Source organism: Lithobates pipiens, unplaced genomic scaffold (genome assembly GCF_037356315.1).
Source record: "Lithobates pipiens isolate NorthernLeopardFrog02 unplaced genomic scaffold, aLitPip1_a1.2 Scaffold_18, whole genome shotgun sequence".
Classification (NCBI taxonomy): domain Eukaryota; kingdom Metazoa; phylum Chordata; class Amphibia; order Anura; family Ranidae; genus Lithobates; species Lithobates pipiens.
The window spans coordinates 450,174,744-450,192,169 of NW_027507758.1; the positions used below are offsets into that span (position 1 = coordinate 450,174,744).

Sequence of the window (17,426 nt, forward strand, 5' to 3'; positions counted from 1 at the left end):
CATATTGAAATTATCAACAGAACGTATCTACAATATTGCACTGTTCCCAGGAAACTGTAATTTTAAAAGAGGGAGTTTGCAAAAAAATGGAATAACTGGAAGATAGCTGCTCACCCACCTACGGGCATTATGAGAGCCCTGCTCACTTTGGCTGTAATAGTTGAAAGTAAAATGGCATACAACTTTAATTCAGATAAATTGTATAATGCCCCTTTATAGAGGGGAGAAAACAGTGTGGGTATGGGAAAGTTAAAAATTTAAACATGGCTGAAGCAATTTGGACAGGATATGAGTAGGACGAACCATGCTGGAATAAGCTGTTCAATATGGCATAAATATATCATCACTGCTCTGATAAGCTTGAAGCGAATACCTTTTATGCAAATGATGATACTAAAAACTAAAACTACTGAAATGGATTGGTTTCTTCAAAAAGAACAAGGCTTCAACAATCCACTGCAAAAGCAGCTTACTTGACTGTCCTACAGTATGTCCAAATACAATGGAATTTTAAACTTTGATCTACTGTATATGTAAAAATTTTGACATAGCCGGTTGAGGGCTTGTGAGGTATAACATTTACAAGCCTTAGGATGTGATTGAGGCTCTGGGATAGGGTGTTTGGCTAGAAAATTTAAAATAATAGAACACGTAAAATGTACCTCCCTTGGGAAGCCCAACTTTTCCACCAGTGCTTCTACACTCTTGGGTCTAGAGGTATGCATGTAGCATTCTCCATGCTAACAACAATGCTTGTGTTGGTGGAGGCAAAGCAGAGATATCCCATGGCTTCAGTCACCGATAAGGAGAGTATACAAGTCAGGAGTAGGTGCTAGGGCAGTTTCTACATCTAACCACAAAGGATAGTCACTTCCTCTAAACCAGGGATCTTCAAACCACGGCCCTCCAGCTGTTGCGGAACTACACGTCCCATGGGCATTGTAGAACTTTGACATTCACAGTCATGACTAGGCATGATGGGAATTGTAGTTCCTGAACAACTGGATGACCATAGTTTGTAGACCCCCTGCGATTAAAACCAATACTTAATCTAGTCCATGTGTGCTGCCCAATAGTAGTCCAGAATATCCACTAAACCCACATCTACTGACCTACTGTATGCATAATCAAGCTCAAATGCACACATCTGGCTTTTTTGCCTTTCCTGATAAACTTCCCAAGTAGACTCGACATGGTTTTGAAATAGTGGACAGTTAGGAAGATAGGTAATATTCTAAACACATATAGCAGTTGGGGTAACACGTTCATTTTGTAGGCTGCCAGCCTACCTGACCAGGAAAGTTCACACTGTAACATGTGTTTGATTTGTTTTTCATTTTTTTTAAATAAGGGATTTAAGATAAGAGGCAGCAAGGGAGGAGGATGTGGAGTTAGTGTGATTCTTAAATATGGTATCTCTTGCGTGCTTCATATGAAGAGTAAATTATGCCGAAGGGATAAGAGGCCTGAAGTATAGACCTGTGCAGTCAGGTGAGAGCACAGTGCTAAAATTACAGGTAGGATGGGGCTTTGGAAGCCAAATTTGGACATCACTATTGAAATATATTGCCAATGAACCCTATCAAATGTCTTCTCTTCGTCTATAGAGAGCAGCAGAGAAGGCGTTCTGTTTTTTTTAGCATAGTGTATGATATCCAGTATTAATCTAGTATCATCAGAGGTCTGTCTCCCCTCACAAATCCCATCTGATCACGTTAAACCAAAGATGGAACAATATCCATTAAGGGTCTAGCTAATAGCTTGCCATACACTTTAACACCCGTGTTTAAAAGTTAGATTGGCCTGAAGTTGGCTGGAGTTGTGGGATCTTTCCCAGGTTTGGGTAATGTGACTGCATAAGCTTTCAGCATCTCCGGGGGAATGAGGAAGTAAGGGCAGTTTTAGTGAAGACATCCTTCTTATAAGGAGACGGTATTGCGCTAAATATCTTGTAATATCTATTATAAAAGTCACCAGGGCCTGGTAATTTTCCATTTGGCAAGGAGCCTATAACCCTTTCTAACTCAGAGGTTGTGAAGGGGGTGTTTAACTGATGGAGTTGTGCTCCAGAGAGGGTAGGAAGGTGCAGATTGAATAAGAAATTTTGTATGTTCTCAACTGTGGGTTGGGGTGTTTGGGGTTCATCCCATATTATATATAGTGCGGCGTAATTGTCGGTGAACTGATTGCCAATCTGGGCTTTAACAACAATGGTGTTTATTATAGAGAGAGAAAAACAACACCGCTCCAGGCAGATCCACTGAGACAAATACTTCTACTCTAGAGACAAAGAGCCCCAGGTGCTGGCTAGTGCATGTACAAATATGGATGAGCGAAGAAACTCTGGACAGCTGCACTTGTGCCTTTTATTGAAAACTTGGGATCACATAGTACAAATCACAGCAAAGTGATACAGGAAAACTGACCCGTTTCACACTATAAGTGCTTACTCACTAATAAGCTATGAGTAAGCACTTATTATAGTGTGAAACGCATCAGTTTTCCTGTATCGCTTTGCTGTGGTTTGTACTATGAGATCCCAAGTTTTCAATAAAAGCACAAGATTTTTTTTTTTTACGGAGTTCGGCTGTCCAGAGTTTCTTTGCTCATCCTCAATGGTGTTTATTATATTGGTAAGCCAGGATCTCTTAGTTCTTTCCTGAGCTTGTTAAGGGTTTTTGAAGTGTCAAATGTGGGTTAATGTTTATTTTGGGATTCTAGTTTCTGAATCTCACAGATAAGGTTGGTAAGTTTTAGATCTGATCCTGTTGAATCAGAATGCCTATTATACTGTATATGCCTTATGGGCATTCCATAAGAGGTATGGTTCATCAACTACAGAGACATTATCTTTAAAGAAGTCCCAAAGATGGTGAGAGATAATGGTTGAGCTGTTAGAGTAATGCAGCAACCTAACATTACAGTGCCACATGGAAACAGAAGGGGAAACATGCTTTAATGTCATAGAAATCGCAGCATGATCAGACCATGTAATGCCATGTATACGGGAAGAAAACACTTTCTGTAGCAACCATTTATCTGTGACGAACAAGTCCATGCAAGAGTGAGTACAGTGTCTGCAGGAGAAAAAGGTGTAATTTCTATCGTTAGCATGCTGGCACCTCCAGACATCATATACTGCCTCTGTATGGAATAGTTGGCTCAGGGAAGGAGAACGCTCTTTCACTGGGGATTTGAATCTAAGTGGGGATCCACTTTGAGATTAAAGTCCCCACACATAGAAGGTGACCATACTTGAAAGAAGCTATAATCCTAAAGACTTTACGTATAAAATGGAATTGATAGGAGTTGGGTGCGTAAATAGCCACTAGAGTATCTGGCTGTGTGTTAATTTTACAGGTGACAATAGCATATCTTGTCTCATTATCCAAGAAGTCTTTATGGTGAAAAGCAACAATATTGCGTATAACTAGGAGAACTCCTCTTTTCTTTTCTAGGGCACATGCTAGAAGATCATGCAAATAGTCTCTGTGGGAGCCCTTGGGAACATTATAGGCTTGAAAATGTCTTTGTGCACTCAATATATTGGCTTTGATTTTGCTGGCTTCTCTCCACATGGAAAAGTCTTTTGTGGAGTGATTTAAACCCCTTTTAAAGGATTAGTATTAAAGCATCATTATTGGCAGAACTAAAGCCGCGTACACACGGGCGGACTGTCTGGCCTACTTAGTCCGCCGAAACACATTTCAGCGGACAGTCCGCTCGTGTGTGGGCTTCAGCGGACTTTTTCAGCGTGCAGTCTGGCGGACTAAGTATTTTGGAATGTTGGAAATACTGTCCGCTGGACTCGCATTTCGGCGGACAATCCGCCCGTGTGTGTGCCAGTCCGCCGTACTTTTGAAATGAGCGGACTTTTCCCGCACGGAGAAAAGTCCGCTCATTTCGAGCGGGTATCCAGGTAGGCGGGGCCCGCGACGGAGACGTCGCTGGCCCCACCGCCTGGTATGGCTTAAAGGGGAACCCCAACGCCGAAAAAAATCGGCGTGGGGGTCCCCCCCAAGTCCACAACAGACCCTTGTCCGAGCACGCTACCCGGCCGGCCAGGAAAGGGGGGCGAGCGAGCGCCCCCCCTCCTGAGCCGTACCAGGCCGCGTGCCCTCAACATGGGGGGGTGCCTCCCCAAAGCACCTTGTCCCCATGTTGATGAGGACAAGGGCCTCTTCCCGACAACCCTGGCCGTTGGTTGTCGGGGTCTGCGGGCGGGGTGCTTATCGGAATCCGGGAGCCCCCTTTAATAAGGGGGCCCCCGGATACCGGCCCCCCACCCTATGTGAATGAGTATGGGGTACAATGTACCCCTACCCATTCACCTGTGAAAAAAAGTACAAAAAAAACACAACACAGGGTTAAAATGTTTTATTGCACAGCTCCGGGGGTCTTCCGTCTTCGGGGGTCTTCTCGCCGGACTCCTCCGCTATCTTCTTGTAGCTCTTTTGCTAGCGGAGGAGTCCGGCTTTCTTCCTCGCCGCCGGCCTCTTCTCCCGACTTCGGGGGTCTTGTCCCCCTCTTCGGTTCTTCTGCCGGGCCACCGCGCCTTCTTATAGCTCTTTTACAGGCGGTGGCCCGGCAGAAGAACCGAAGAGGGGGACAAGACCCCCGAAGTCGGGAGAAGAGGCCGGCGGCAAGGAAGATGCGCTCGAAATGAGCGGACTTTCCTCCGCGTGTGTGGGCGAGTCCGTTCATTTCAAAAGTAGGGCGGATAGTATGGCGGACTTAGTCCGCCGTATTAGTACGCTCAAAAAGTGCCGTGTGTGGGCAAGTCCGTTCATTCGAAAGTATGACGGACTGTCCGTCGGATTGTCTGACGGACTAAGTTGGCCAGACAGTCCGCCACGTGTGTACGCGGCTTAAGAAAACCTGATATGGTTAAGTCACTCACAACTGTAACCAGATGATATAGGAGAGAGGTTGACCTAACAAATCCAGCTGAGGTCTTTGGAGGTTGATCTGGTCAGTCAAGGAAGTACAGGGGTAGGATACATTCAGGCCAGGGAAGGCATGTGTAAACAGCGGGAAATGTGGGCTCTAATAGGATCAAGCTGGACATCTCTAAAAAAACTGTGTGTACCGAGCAAGAAGGAAGGGATATGAGGCAAAACAAGGGTTAGTGAAAACAGCACATATATAACAATATAACAAGAGGACTTCCTGGTAGGTCCGGGTGCAGAGAATACTGCTGATATAATCAGGAGGAATAAAGGAAGGTGAACATTACTTTCCCTTGGCTAGGAGTGTTGGGAGACTGTAATGAAGTAGCGAAGAATGTCAGGAGCCTCCTTTAGCATGCTTTTTGGACAAGCTCTATTAAGACACAACTTGCCGCTCCTGTTGCATTGCCAACAGCTGCATGGTTTGCAGAGAGGTGGAAGATGTTTCAGAGATTATACCCCATTGGTGGAGAGCATCCAAGCCTTCTTCAACTGTGTACAGAGTGGTAGTAAATCCATTGTGAGTAATGGAGAGTGTAGCCGGATATTTACACTCATGCGTGATGTGATGGCTCCTTAGAGCCTTAGTGATGGTGGCTAAATTCCGACATTGGAGGGTATGCTCGAACAAGTCTGAGAATAGTTGGAGTGTTGCATACTGATTTGGGAAATGATCAGCTCAACAGAATGTAGCTAACAGTTTCTCTTTCACATGATAGAGCAAGACATCTCTGGGTACTTCTACAGATAGGAAGGAGGGCTTTGAACCCTGTTGATTGTGAGTTCTTGTGCTGATAGTGAGGGAGCCAAGGAGGAGAACACAACATGAACAAATTGCTGTAAGTGAGGGGCAGATATAAACTCTGGGATGCCTCTGATCTTTATATTGTTTTTTCTGGACCTGTCTTCCTGAGTGCTATTTTGCCTTTAGGCCAGACAATTTCTTCTGTTTAAGCATTATGGGAATACATTAGAGTGTTAAGGGATGTTGAATAATTACACATTGTATTTTCAACATGATCAGTCCTCTCCCCTAAGTCCTGCACATCTGCCTGGCATCAATAGGAAAAGCATTAATAGGAGCCATTTCTGCTGGGGGATTGTCATCCTTAGAGGCTTGTGGTCCACTCACCTCCATATCTGGGTCCCTTTGGGAGAGTTCGGGTGTGGTTTTGACTACACCAGGCTCCTGGTGCACGAGCTGGATGATCCAGATGAGGTCCCACTGTGTGGATGCATGCGCCCATTCTGCGGCAGATTAGGGCTCTACTAAGGAGTAGCTAAGTGGAGTGGGAGCCACCAACATTTTGTCGTACCCTGCATGGGATCTGGGGGAAGAACTCTGATAAATAACAGGGCTGAGGTGGCTCCGTGTGGCCTCTAGTCATGGAGTAGTTCCCAGGATGCTGCTGAGGGTCTAGAGCTGCAGGAGAGCAATGGAGGCTCTGATGTCGGTGGATAAACAGATAAACAGAGCTCCTGGTTCAGGCATCCATGTTTAAGCACAGTCACCATCCCCCCCCCCCCCCTTTTTCACTTTCTATGTAAAGAATTTGAAAAATTGTCCTTATCCAGTCTGAAGTTACTTAAAGGGGCATAATGCAAGTAACCGGCACACACAGTCTACTGAGTGGGTCGTGAACACATTCTGGTATGAAGACATTGGAGTGGAGCAGTGTAAAGACATGAGCAGTTACCTAGGGTAAAGAAGGTTTTACAGCAGACTGTCAGTAGCATGTACCTGTTATAGGTGGAATGGTCTCTAGTAGCGAGGGAGATGTTGTCGGCACTCTTTCCGCCAGCGGTCTGCCTCCCAGAGCAACAGGAGTGGATTCACACCACAGAGGTTCTCCTCCTGTACAGTGGTACGGAAAATCAAGACCTATGAAAAATGTTTAAGGGTCCCAGCTCTGGTTATCAGAGTCCGATGAGTTGGATTCTGCTGACCAGCAAGGTTGTGAGGTCCATCCAGATCCAAAGCACACTTGTAGAAACAGGAGAGATAGCCCAGCCACCATACACCACACCTAGGCCCGAGTGGTTATCAGGTAAAACAAACCTTAGCTTATCCAGGCCATGTCCCCAACATGTTTTTCCCCACCCCTGGGGCATAATCATTGAGAAAAGAATTAAGCCCCAGGGGTCGGATGAAACATGTTGGGGACATAGCCAGGGTGCTTTTACCTTATAACCACTCTGGCTGGGTGAGGTGTGCGGTGGGCAGGTTATCTCTTCCTATTACAGAATTTCAAAAGTGAAGTTACACATGCCCATGCAAGGTGCATGGCGAGGCCCACTCTGCTATTGGGGAATGGTAGTGGAAAACACTGGACAGGTGGATGTGTATTGGATTCAATACACAGAAGCAAGTAATAGGTCAGCGAGGGCTGGAAAATTTCCAGAAATGAAGTTTGGAAGTTAATATACTCTAGGCTGAATTTCTAATTAATCACACTAGATTTAAAATGTGGACAATGCTCAGAAATTCCCTGCTCAATGCAAGTAACAGTGAAGGTGTACATTGTCACGGGGAACCAAGCGTTACCTGGAGAACAGTTGCAGTGCAAGTGTAAGTGGTATACGTTCATCAGTAGAGGCCCGCCTTAAGGTTGAGTATTTCCCCACGGCAGCCTCAGCCTTGTCCCAGGGCATTGATGAAGATGGCACAAGAGTAAAGGTACCCAATGTGCAGTAAAGTGACCCTGTTACAGGTGCCTAGCATAGCCGAGAAGAACCCACCCCGGGGTAGGCCTTTCAGGTGACCCTTGCTTTTTGCTCAACGAAGAGGGAGAACGTGATTATTACCTCATCACCCTACTCCCCCTTACCTATATATGCCTATTAAAACCAATGCACCCTATTGTTTATCATCTAAACAAATGCTATTCTATTTCTTAGTACTGAAATGCATTTACCACCACAAAGCTGTATTTTTTCATAAACCTCTTGAACTTTAGCTTTTACCTAATGACAGTCAAATGTACATGGTCCAATGTTACTCAAATCTATCTTTTGTCACTGCGTGTGATTCAATAAGAATCACTATCAACTAGTCATTTTATCTCCCTGGCTTGAAAATGTGGGATCTTTTAGTTCAATACAGAATATGAATTCATGAATTCATCTTTTCCTGTTGTATGTACAGCCCCATTGTTTCCATACAAGCCTGTAAGGAGTTCTACAATACTGAAGCTGTCTGTATGTCAATGAAGTGGATTGCGTCAGCATTTGAGTACTGTATATTGAGGATCTGAAACAAAATGAGTGTTACACACATACTATATGCAGTTTACCTAATACATGTACCCCCCCAATTATTTCTCGAATCCTTTGTTTTAAAGAAACATGTTTGTTTTTTTCAACCACAGGAAAACACACTCAGTAGCATCATACAGTGGCAAATATATACCGTATACAAGATCTTTAGTTTCATTAATACATTTTAATTCCCAGATTTCCTAGCACGAAGTTATCTTTCATTATAATTAGAAAGTTAAGTTCTATTATGCCATGGAGTCGGGATCGGTTATAGATAATGAGCAATTACTTATATAATGACATACAAATCAGCTGTTTAAGAGTGCACTATTTTCTCTGTAAAGTACATAATAGGTTGTTACTATTCTGGGCATTTGTGCTGAGATAAAATACTGAGACAGAAAAGAAAGTCAAGGAAACTGGTATGTTTGTCTCAGGAGAGAGAGCTGGCACTAGCTTTGCTCCCCTCTAGGAAAAGCTATTCACAGTTGTTCTAAAAAAGATTTTGTTGCTATGGGTACCAATGTAACCCAGAGAATTGAAAAGAAATGAAAAGTGTTTATGGCGCACGACTCAGGTTTGTTCATAGCCATTTCTCTTTACCTAAATTTGAAATGAACCTATTCACTTTTAATTGTTTTTTATACATTTTCTTTCTTGTACAAATCATGCCATATAGAACATAAAACCGCACTACTGTTGTCAAAAAAACATTCAGAGAATATCTTACCATAAAACCACAGGTTTTAAAAAATAACGGTCAGATCTCTTTGATGTGCTTTTAATATGAAGTGCATGAGTTCCCTAGCATGCCAATTACTGCTCATTTTAATTGTAGGATAAATACAGGGCCAGTGTCCATGAGTTCAATACACAGAAGCAATTAATAGGTCAGCGAGGGCTGGAAAATTTCCAGAAATGAGGTTTGGAAGTTAATATACTCTAGGCTGAATTTCTAATTAATCACACTAGATTTCTGCCTTTGTGTTCCTGCCAGTTATCGGATCCAACCTTACTATCCATTTTATGTGCTATTATGTTTCAAAGTACCTTTGTATTGGTGAACCTAGCTGGAGTTGTGGCCAGTGTCATACATGCAATGACTATCATCCAGTGTAACAGACCTTGACATATCCTTGTCAAATGGAGACAAGGTGTTATACCTCAATCAAATATAAAAACATTAGCTTACAGGCAATTTTTAAATAACAGTTGAGCTCATAATATTTAAACAGACATATTTGCCATTGGATTGCAGAATATTTCCTCCATCTCTTTAAACATCTACAGTTTATGTTTCTTTTGTTGACCTATCTGGTTTGTTTAACGTTATCCTAAATATAAGATTTAGGCTAAGTTCACACTGCGCCAGTTTCTACCAACCCTCTTTCCTCTTAAAAGCGATCTGCAGTGGATTGCAGTGGATCCCTGTGGAAGCTGGAAATCACAGCAGTAGGCACTGCTACTGCTACAGTGATCTCCACTAGCTTCCGTTTCCCAGGCAAAGCAGCTGCCCTGCTGCATTGTGATCACATGAGGTCTCTTCCTCAGCATAGGTGTCATTCAGGAAACACCTTGCTGGAGCGGTGTCACAAACTCCACCTTGTCCAATCAGGGAACACTTTGTATTCATTGAGAAAATGTAAAGTGTTCTCTGAATGGCGCCAGAGCTGAGCAAGTGACTTTCTGTATTCAATAAGTAGCAGGGCAGCTGCTCAGCATGGGACACGGAAGCTGGCAGATATCAGCTTTTTTTCTACGTGTTTCAGAATGGGGTTCGATCTTTTATCATGAAAAAAGTTACAGCAGCATCCGATTCTGTATTCATTTTTCCTGATGATGGCATGGAACAATAGAGTTGAGGTAAGAAAAATGTTTTGGTGTTCGTGTTATCCTACAGTTTGGGGTATATTTGGAGGGCAGGTATGTAGGGCAGAGCTTTTTTTTTTAATTACTTTTTCGGGCCAAATTCTCTCTACCAAACACTGCCAGTGGTTGTTACATCAAAAGACTGTCCTGTATCCTATATTATTGTTATATCCAATGTAACAGTGAAAAAATATAACAGTACAGAACTTTTTTTTTTGTAAACAATAGGGAGTTAAATACGTTTGGGATGTAGAAAACTATGCTAATAATGTGTTTTTAAAAATAAAGCTTTGCCTTTAAAAGAAAAAAATATATATTTATAGCGGCATTATTGTCAAGAGACATGAGAGCAGCCTATACATAACTATTCTATTTACTGTGTATTCATTAAATGCAAAGTGCTCCATTTCCTAAGGAGCCTTTACAATGGGCTATATGAATGCAGAGTAGCTACTTCAGTTCATACACAGAGATACGATTCTGATTTTTACAGCTAGAGAAACATCAAAGAGTTTTTTGCATTCATTAGAAAGAGCAGCAGATGAATGGTTTTCTGCATGAAAATACAGCTCTGTGGAAAGGTGCTCTGGCTAATAAGCATGTTTATTGCACTAGGCTGACATAAGACAGAATGGGGAGCCAGAAGTGTGATTCTTATACAGGCATACCCCACTTTTAAGTACACAATGAGGTTTATTTACTAAAGCTGGAAAGTGCAAAATCAGGCTCACTTCTGCATAGAAACCAATCAGCTTCCAGGTTTTATTACCAAAGCTTAATTGAACAAGCTCAAACCATACTTTGTCTTCCTCACTGTTGGAGTTAACATCTGGGTAGGAGCTTGTTTCTGAGCCCACTTTGTAGTAAATAGACAATGAGGGATCAGGCAGGAATGAAGAATCAACATTCCTATGTGGTTTCTGAAATGCTCAAACTAGGAAAAGTGGTCATGTTGAAGGGCACGGTTTATCCAGCCTGGATGTTACTTACTAGTTTACACTGCTAACTGAAATTAAATTCAACGTGCCTGAATAGTCATACAAGAAGAACATCATTGTATGTAATGTATGTGGTTGTCTTGGGATACTAGATCTCACCAGGCACTGGCAGAAAACCCTTTATCAACTTTCGTCATCACTGAATTGCCTACAAAGATGCAGAAAGCTGATAATATCAGCTCTGCTCTCTGCACATTACACATTGAGGGCAGGAAGCCATTCACACCCTTTGCCCCAGTCCATTTTCAGTGTTAAATGGCACTGGATATCATTTAACCTGAACACTGTGGACATTGTCTGGTGAAAAGAGAATATTTTTGTGGAGCCACAAAAAATGGCTTGAAGATGGACTTTAAAGCTACCAACTCACTAGATACTATGGGGCAGCACACAACTCTGGATTTTATTTTCATTTTCTCTAATTAAACATCCTAGATATTTAACTTGAAATTCATTAACAAATAACAATTCATCAACAATCATCATTTTCAGACCATTTGGACCTCATATAAAACACACCTATACCTTAAAGTAAACATGCATAGTTTATGTGAATGTGAAATGGTTTCTGTTAAGGTGTTTCACCCAACACTAACCTGATCTGCAGACTGTTCCTTCACGTCTAGGTCTGGGTCAACACCAACCCTATTCGAGGAGAATAAAAAGATTTAGGTTTGCTGTATGACTGGACAATATTTGATTTATAAATTACATCAATTTCTTCAATATATAATATCAGCAAATCATTTTTAATCAATTGAAGTTAATAACAAATAATTGATTTTATTTTTTATTTATTGCAGGTATTTAAATAGTGTCGACAATTTACACAGCACTTTACATATACAGGATACTGTATATTGTACATTCACATTAGCTCCCTAACTCGCATTCATACATAAACATACTAAGGCCAATTTAGACAGAAGAAAATTAACGTACCAGCATGTCTAATAATGACATCCATGTTGTACATTGTATTATTATGTTTTGCACAAGTACATTAAGCCTGATACACACTATTCATTATTTCAATTCAACAAAGCAAGTTGAACGAAAAAAAAAAATGTCAGCTCTGGTCGGAGACGCAATACTAACTATGCAAAGTTAGTATAGCGATCTCCCCTGCTGAGTTATTGTGTTCTATTAGGGGGGCAGCCCCCCTTGCAAAACACTCCGCTCAGCACTCTCTGCCATTGGCTGAGAATGCTGATCAGGAGTTGGCTGGCTGCTTGTTTTCCAGCATGCACATCCGACAGAAGCCAAATGGCTGGCTTCTGTCAGACAGACCGACATACACACAGGCCAAACGTCGGCCATTTTTTTTAACCGGCAAATGTCTCCCGACATTCAGTCCATTTGTACCCAGCTTTATTAGTCACCTTTTTTAAACACAGTACACACAGTACAAAGATCACCAACAATGCATATAGTTTGGATTTATATTGTAAAGTCACATAAATAGGATGAAAGAATGAAAGAAGAGTCCAAAGCATACTGTGATTTAATAAAATATTTATTATTCAGGTTATTTCTACCTATAAAGGCTGTTATACGTAACAAGTACAGTCAGGACCCTATGCTGCTCATAGACATTAGAGGGTGGTTAAACACGCATGAACAATCTGTGCACCATCAGAACAGCACTAAAAAACAATCTATAAACTAGTTTACTTTAGTATGTAAAATAACTGGAAAAGGAGGTATGTGGGGGAAGGGGGGTACTGGATAACTGGTGAAAGCTGATGCTGCTAGAGCCACAAACTTTGGGGGAAGACAATAATGATGAGAAGCGGCCAGGTTTTCTAGCCTGCCCCATCTCTTTTTCATACCCCCACCTTCCAAATATCTTCTGACTAGAAGGCGTATGTCTGCCACCACAGATATCTCATCAATGACTAATGCCGCGTACACACGACCAGACTTAGGTCCGACAGACTTTCGACGGAGTTCTGACGGACTTTCCGAATGAACGGACTTGGCCACACACAATCACACCAAAGTCCGACGGATTCGAACGTGATGACGTACGACTGGACTAGAATAAGGAAGTTCATAGCCAGTAGCCAATAGCTGCCCTCGCGTCGGTTTTTGTCCGTCGGACTAGCATACACACGAGCGGATTTCTCAGTAGGAACTGGGTCCAGCGGAGTTCTGGCGGAAAAATTTGAAACAGGTTCCATTTCTAAAGTCTGTCAGACTTTTGCGAATCAAAAGTCCGCTGCAGCCCACACACGATCGAATAGTCTGCCGGAATCATTCCGTCAGACTTTTGATGTTGAAAAGTCCGGTCGTGTGTACGCGGCATAAGATATTGGGGTTAATTTACTAAAGACAAAGAGAATGTTCACTTTGCAAGGGAATTTTCTCCAGAGCTTAGTGAATGAGGTGATGTTTTGCTGACTTCCATCATTCAATCATATGCAAGCAAAATTACGTGTTTTTCTTTTTCTTTTAATGCATACAATTGGACTTTATTTGCAAAGTTAAATTTCACCATATTCACAATGCTCTGGGGATAATTCTCTTGCAAAGCGCAACTTGCTTGTAAAGTGAAAAGATTTACAAAGTGAATAGACTATTCCTTTTGTAGGAGTTGCTCTTTGCATTAGGAGCTTGATGTCTTTTTAGGAATTTGTTTTTAAATGTGTCCACTGTTCTGACTTTTTTGATTGGGCATTAGTGCACATCAGCAGGATTGTCCTGTGAAAAGCAAAGACTAAAGCCGCGTACACACGGGGCAGACTGTCTGGCCAACTTAGTCCGTCAGACAATCCGACGGACAGTCCGTCATACTTTCGAATGAACGGACTTGCCCACACACGGCACTTTTTGAGCGGACTAATACGGCGTACTAAGTCCGCCATACTATCCGCCCTACTTTTGAAATGAACGGACTCGCCCACACACGCGGAGGAAAGTCCACTCATTTCGAGCGCGTCTCCAGGTAGGCGGGGCCCGCGAAGGAGACGTCGCTGACCCCGCCGCCTGGAATGGACTTAAAGGGGAACCCCAACGCCGAAAAAAATCGGCGTGGGGGTCCCCCCCAAGTCCACAACAGACCCTTGTCTGAGCACGCTACCCGGCCGGCCAGGAAAGGGGGGCGAGCGAGCGCCCCCCCTCCTGAGCCGTACCAGGCCGCGTGCCCTCAACATGGGGGGTGCCTTGGGGAAGGGGGGGCCGCGCGGCCCCCCCACCCCAAAGCACCTTGTCCCCATGTTGATGAGGACAAGGGCCTCTTCCCGACAACCCTGGCCGTTGGTTGTTGGGGTCTGCGGGCGGGGGGCTTATCGGAATCCGGGAGCCCCCTTTAATAAGGGGGCCCCTGGATACCGGCCCCCCACCCTATGTGAATGAGTATGGGGTACAATGTACCCCTACCCATTCACCTGTAAAATAAAAGTACAAAAAAAAATGTGCATGCAATTATTTAGCTGCTGTGCAAACTGCTACTGTGCAAACTACGCAAATAAATTATTTGCTGTGCATGTAATTATTTATCTGCTGTGCAAACTGCTACTGTGCACACTACGCAAATAAATTATTTTCAAAAAATGCGCAACACAGTGTCATAATGTCCTAAATTACATGACAATTAGAATATTGAAATCTGTCCTCTTGATGTATTTATAGAAATGTAAGGTTCCCCTGAAGAAGGCCATAACCTTTGAGGTCGAAATGCATTGGGGCATTTCGATACACCCAAGTGTAACAATGCATCACCCTTTATGTATAACCATTTCTTGCCTAATTTGTCCGCCTTGTATATACCAGAGATTATATTTTAATTCATTTTTTTATATATGTTTTGTGTCTAACCATCCTTTGAAATAAAAAATCTGTGTTTTTTTTTACAAAATATTTGACTCCTATTTGCTGCTAAAAAGCCCCGTGGGGAATTTTCCACTTTTTTCTTTTCAAAGACTTTAATTGGGATGTGCAGCCCTCTCAGACTCTCATATATGTGTCGCTCTATGATTAAGAATTTCTACAGGCTCCCCATCTTCAATAGTTCATTACTGATTACATGTACAGCGTTCAATATAATGGTTCCCTGAGGGGATCAGTTCATATTTGTCTTGCTGCAGCACCAAATTTCACCAGCAGGTGGAACTGCAATATCCTACTTCTGCAATAGCTGCTGCTGTTATCAAAACAACAAGGTACATGGCATGAATGCAAAAAAAAAATATGGAAACCATCACTAGCATCTTAATGTAGTAGAACACATTAGTATTTTTCAGCTTTAAGTGAAGTCTAAAAAAATAACCAACATAAAGATTATTGTAAACATTTGAAAGAGGCCAAAAGTGCATTAATCCACTGTGCTCAGGGCTTATAAAATAGCTGAGACATAATTATTCTCTAGTAATGGGTAATTTTAATGACACAGACATTCCAAAATCATTACTCTTGAAAAATGTCAAGACGTTCATCCAGGGAGATAATGATTTTTTATACTGCCAAAAGGATATTAAGACTTTATAGCAACCACAAAGACCCTCAAAATGTACTAATATCCTTCAGCTCATCTATTTGATCACAAAGTTGGGAAGCTATAGATAAACAGTTGTCAAATATTTATCTTCAAACTACACAAAGAAAAAAAAAAATATCTAAAGCCATTTTGTTCAATTTGGTCAGCATCTGTGTCTCATTTTGGAGATTTTTAACTCCACGTTCAGTTGGCACAACAGGAAGAAAGAGAAAATCTTTCCAAAGGTAACATTTTTAATTTTCTCTCAATTTCAGTTTTGGGTAAAAGTAGTCACCAGGACAAAGAGAGTTCTAATCCCTCAATGTTCTATCAAAACAAAAAAATGGTTTGGCTATAGATATACTTTACAAAACATCCTAGCTGTATACAGTGGGGTTGATTTATTAAGGCAATCAGACAGTGCACATTGCAAGTGCAGTTGCAGGGGAGGCTCTGCTGACTTCCACATTTGAATCATGTGTAAGCAAAAATTATGTTTTTTTTTCCTTGCAAGTGATTAGGTATTTTTTGCTAAGTGAAGCTTCACCCCATTTACTAAGCTCCAAACTATTATACATAGATCTACGTAGAGAGAAAAGCTGCCACATTCCCTCATATTACAATAAAAAAAAAAGACTCCCATGGGACTTGGTGCAGCCATACCAACCAAATTCCTTTGTATAAAATATACATATTTTATTTGTACATAAACATTTAAAACATGTGATTTAAAACACACAAATGCGCTGCTATATCAATACAGATATACTTTTTTGTTATGGTGTTTTTTTTCGTGGATGTTTTTGCTTGAGTGTTGTGATATGTCTGTGTTTTTCTGGTTTTCTGGGTTATTTGTGATGTTTTGGATGTGTATTTGTTTGGATCGTTTCATTCGGTGCCTATGTATGGGTGGGATGTTGATTGGTACTGACTCAGGGTGGTGGTTTGATCTCCTGGCATGTGTGCCCATGTATAAAGCAGCTGGCAAGCATGTCCAGTAATTTTGATGCTGGATGTGTGATCTCAGATCTGCACTTCCACCTGCGACTCCTCTAGGGATGCATATGGCGGCTTTTCTGGGTGTCTTGACGTCATTTATGGAATCAGATTTTACTATTTCCAGTTACCCGGTTGCATCACTTCTGGTCCAGGCACACCATTTTCTGATCCAGGTTAGGCACCCATGGGGAGGGACTGCCCCCCCCTGTTTCCATCAATGGATTCATCTCACTTTGTCTGTGGTGGGAGAATGCGAGCATTGACCATTGATGGGTGGTCCTTGGGAGGCAGAGTATGTCACATGTAAAGAAGAAGCACATTTCCTGACATGTGACATGATGAAGGCACTGCACTAATGTATGGGACACTCTATTTTGAGCTAGCTTTATTCTGGTAAGATGTCAATATGAGTTGTTTTTTATTTTCCTTCTTTGCTAGCTCTCTTGGAGGGACTTACCAATATGATATTTTTACAGACATTTTTATTTGAATTTGTGGTGGCATATGAAATTTGGGGAGAGATCTCTCCATTTGCAGTACCTTGAACACCTATAGTGAAACATATTGTTGCTTGTTTTTATATCTGCTGGTCTTTGTGGATGTATAATTTTCGAATTTTTGGTTCCATATACACATACTACTCCCATTTTTGGGATTACTATTATGTGGAGATACCATTTGGTATTATTTGTTCTCTTTGGACTTGATTTGGTTTGATTAGGTTTGCTCTGCAATATCATGTATGTTTGCTTATTCTTAATATTTTTATCATCATAGATGGATTGGCATTATTGCAAGGATCTACTGTACTGAGAATACATCCGGGGTCCTGAAGATGTGGAACATATGCGAAACACGTAGACAACTCATGACTGT

At 42.0% G+C, this 17,426-nt stretch overlaps 1 protein-coding gene across 1 annotated transcript in view; it reads right to left on the reverse strand.

Moving 5' to 3' along the window:
* SLC9A9 (solute carrier family 9 member A9) overlaps positions 1-17,426 on the reverse strand; it is a 1,026,444-nt gene that overhangs the window by 254,145 nt on the left and 754,873 nt on the right. The window contains exon 13 of the mRNA XM_077488236.1: positions 11,671-11,719. Coding sequence (XP_077344362.1) covers positions 11,671-11,719 — 49 coding nt within the window. The remainder of the gene's footprint in view (positions 1-11,670; positions 11,720-17,426) is intronic.